The 1,761-nt window shown below is 43.9% G+C and overlaps 1 protein-coding gene across 1 annotated transcript; it reads right to left on the reverse strand.

Annotated features, from left to right (window-relative positions):
- Window positions 1–357: 357 nt before the first annotated feature.
- Window positions 358–1,436, reverse strand: LOC132673894 (putative gustatory receptor PTE01). The gene is given in 1 exon segment (XM_060626856.2): window positions 358–1,436. A coding segment is annotated over 1 exon segment (993 nt). The 5' UTR covers window positions 1,351–1,436.
- Window positions 1,437–1,761: the final 325 nt, after the last annotated feature.

Here is a 1,761-nt window from a genome sequence, read left to right on the forward strand (position 1 = left end):
AGAAATCTGTATGGAAAATACACAAGAACTGCAGGGGAAATGTGATTTAAATGTATAAAAAGAGAACCTCTCATCTTTCTGGGATGCTTGGATCACCAATGCTAAAGCACAGAATCTCCACAGATATAATAGGATTCAGTCATGCAATGATTATGGTATACAAAGGACCCCAGAATATTTTCTCTGTCCCACTGAAGACATATGAAAAAAAGCAATATGGAAATGTTCAGCAAGGAGAGGGGTGAAAGCCATGACAGCTAAAAAAATGATATGGTGAGAGAGGTAGGATTTGCAAGTCTAGGTTAGTTTTACTGCATTTTCCTACCTATACTCCAAATGGACAGCACAGTACTGAGATTAGATTATTTTGCTGAGGAGCCTCTGCATGGCCCTTTGGATGTCCCTGTTCCTCAGGCTGTAGATGAAAGGGTTCAACATGGGAGTGACCACAGTATACACCACCGAGGCCACTGCACCCTTCCTGGGAGAAGTTGACACAGCCGAACTGAGATACACCCCGAGTCCTGTTCCATAAAATAAGCAAACAACTGACAGGTGAGAGCCACAGGTGGAGAAGGCTTTGTACTTCCCACCTGTTGATGGGATTCTCAAAATGGAAGAAACAATTTTATAGTAAGAGAAAAAGATCCCTGAGATAGGGAGAAAGCCAGAGATGGCACCAACAAAATACATGACTACGTTATTGGTGAAAGTGTCAGAGCAGGCAAGGTTGAGGAGTTGAGAAGGATCACAGAAGAAATGAGAAATTTCCACATCCTTGAAGTAGGTAAGTTGTTACACGATCGAATTGTGCATCTGGGAGACCAAAACGCTGATGAAAAGTGATGCCAAAACCAACAAGCCACAGAGGCGAGGGTTCATGATGACCAAGTAGCGCAGGGGGTGACAGATTGCCACAAACCGGTCATATGCCATTGCAGCCAGGAGGAGACTATCCAAACATCCAAAAAGCATAAAAAAAGACATCTGAGTCAGGCAGCCCACATACGAGATGACTCTGCTCTGAGTTTGGATGTCCACAATCATCTTGGGGATGGTAGTAGAGGTGAAACCGATGTCAGCCAATGACAGGTTGGAGAGGAAAAAGTACAGGGGGGTGTGGAGGTGGGGGTCAGAGCTGACGGCCAGGACGATGAGCAGGTTCCCGAGTACGCTGACCAGGTACATAGACAGGAACAGCCCAAAAAGGAGGGGCTGCAGTTCTAGATCATCTGAGAGTCCCATGAGGAAGAATTCTGAAACCCTTGTTAGATTTTGTGGTTCTATGTACCTTGGACACCTTTTGAAAAAGAAAAGAAGGTTGGGGAAAGTAAACAAGTCAATGGGCATTCAGCACTGTGTCCATATTGTGTATTCAAGCAGTTCACAAGGAAAATATTCACACTTAGGATCATACACTCCAGTACCTTCAACAATATTTCTGTGCCTAAAATTCAATTGTCTTAGAACTGTTTCCTCACTCGTTTCTCTGTTATTCTCTCTTTTTCTCTCTTTTAAATTTTAGACAGAGTCCACAGGAGTGGAGGAGGGGGCAGAGGGAGTGGGATTGAGAACCCAGGGTTCCATCTCATGACCCTGGGACCATGATCTGAGCAGAAATCAAGTCAGCCACTCAAACAACTGAGCCATCCAGGTACCCTCTTCCTATACACACTTTAAAGATACTCGGCTGAAGAATGTTAGAGGAGCAAGAACATTTAGAGATAAATGATAAATCCATGATCACCATAAAATACTCTT

Source organism: Panthera onca, chromosome A2 (genome assembly GCF_046562875.1).
Source record: "Panthera onca isolate mPanOnc1 chromosome A2, mPanOnc1 haplotype 2, whole genome shotgun sequence".
Classification (NCBI taxonomy): domain Eukaryota; kingdom Metazoa; phylum Chordata; class Mammalia; order Carnivora; family Felidae; genus Panthera; species Panthera onca.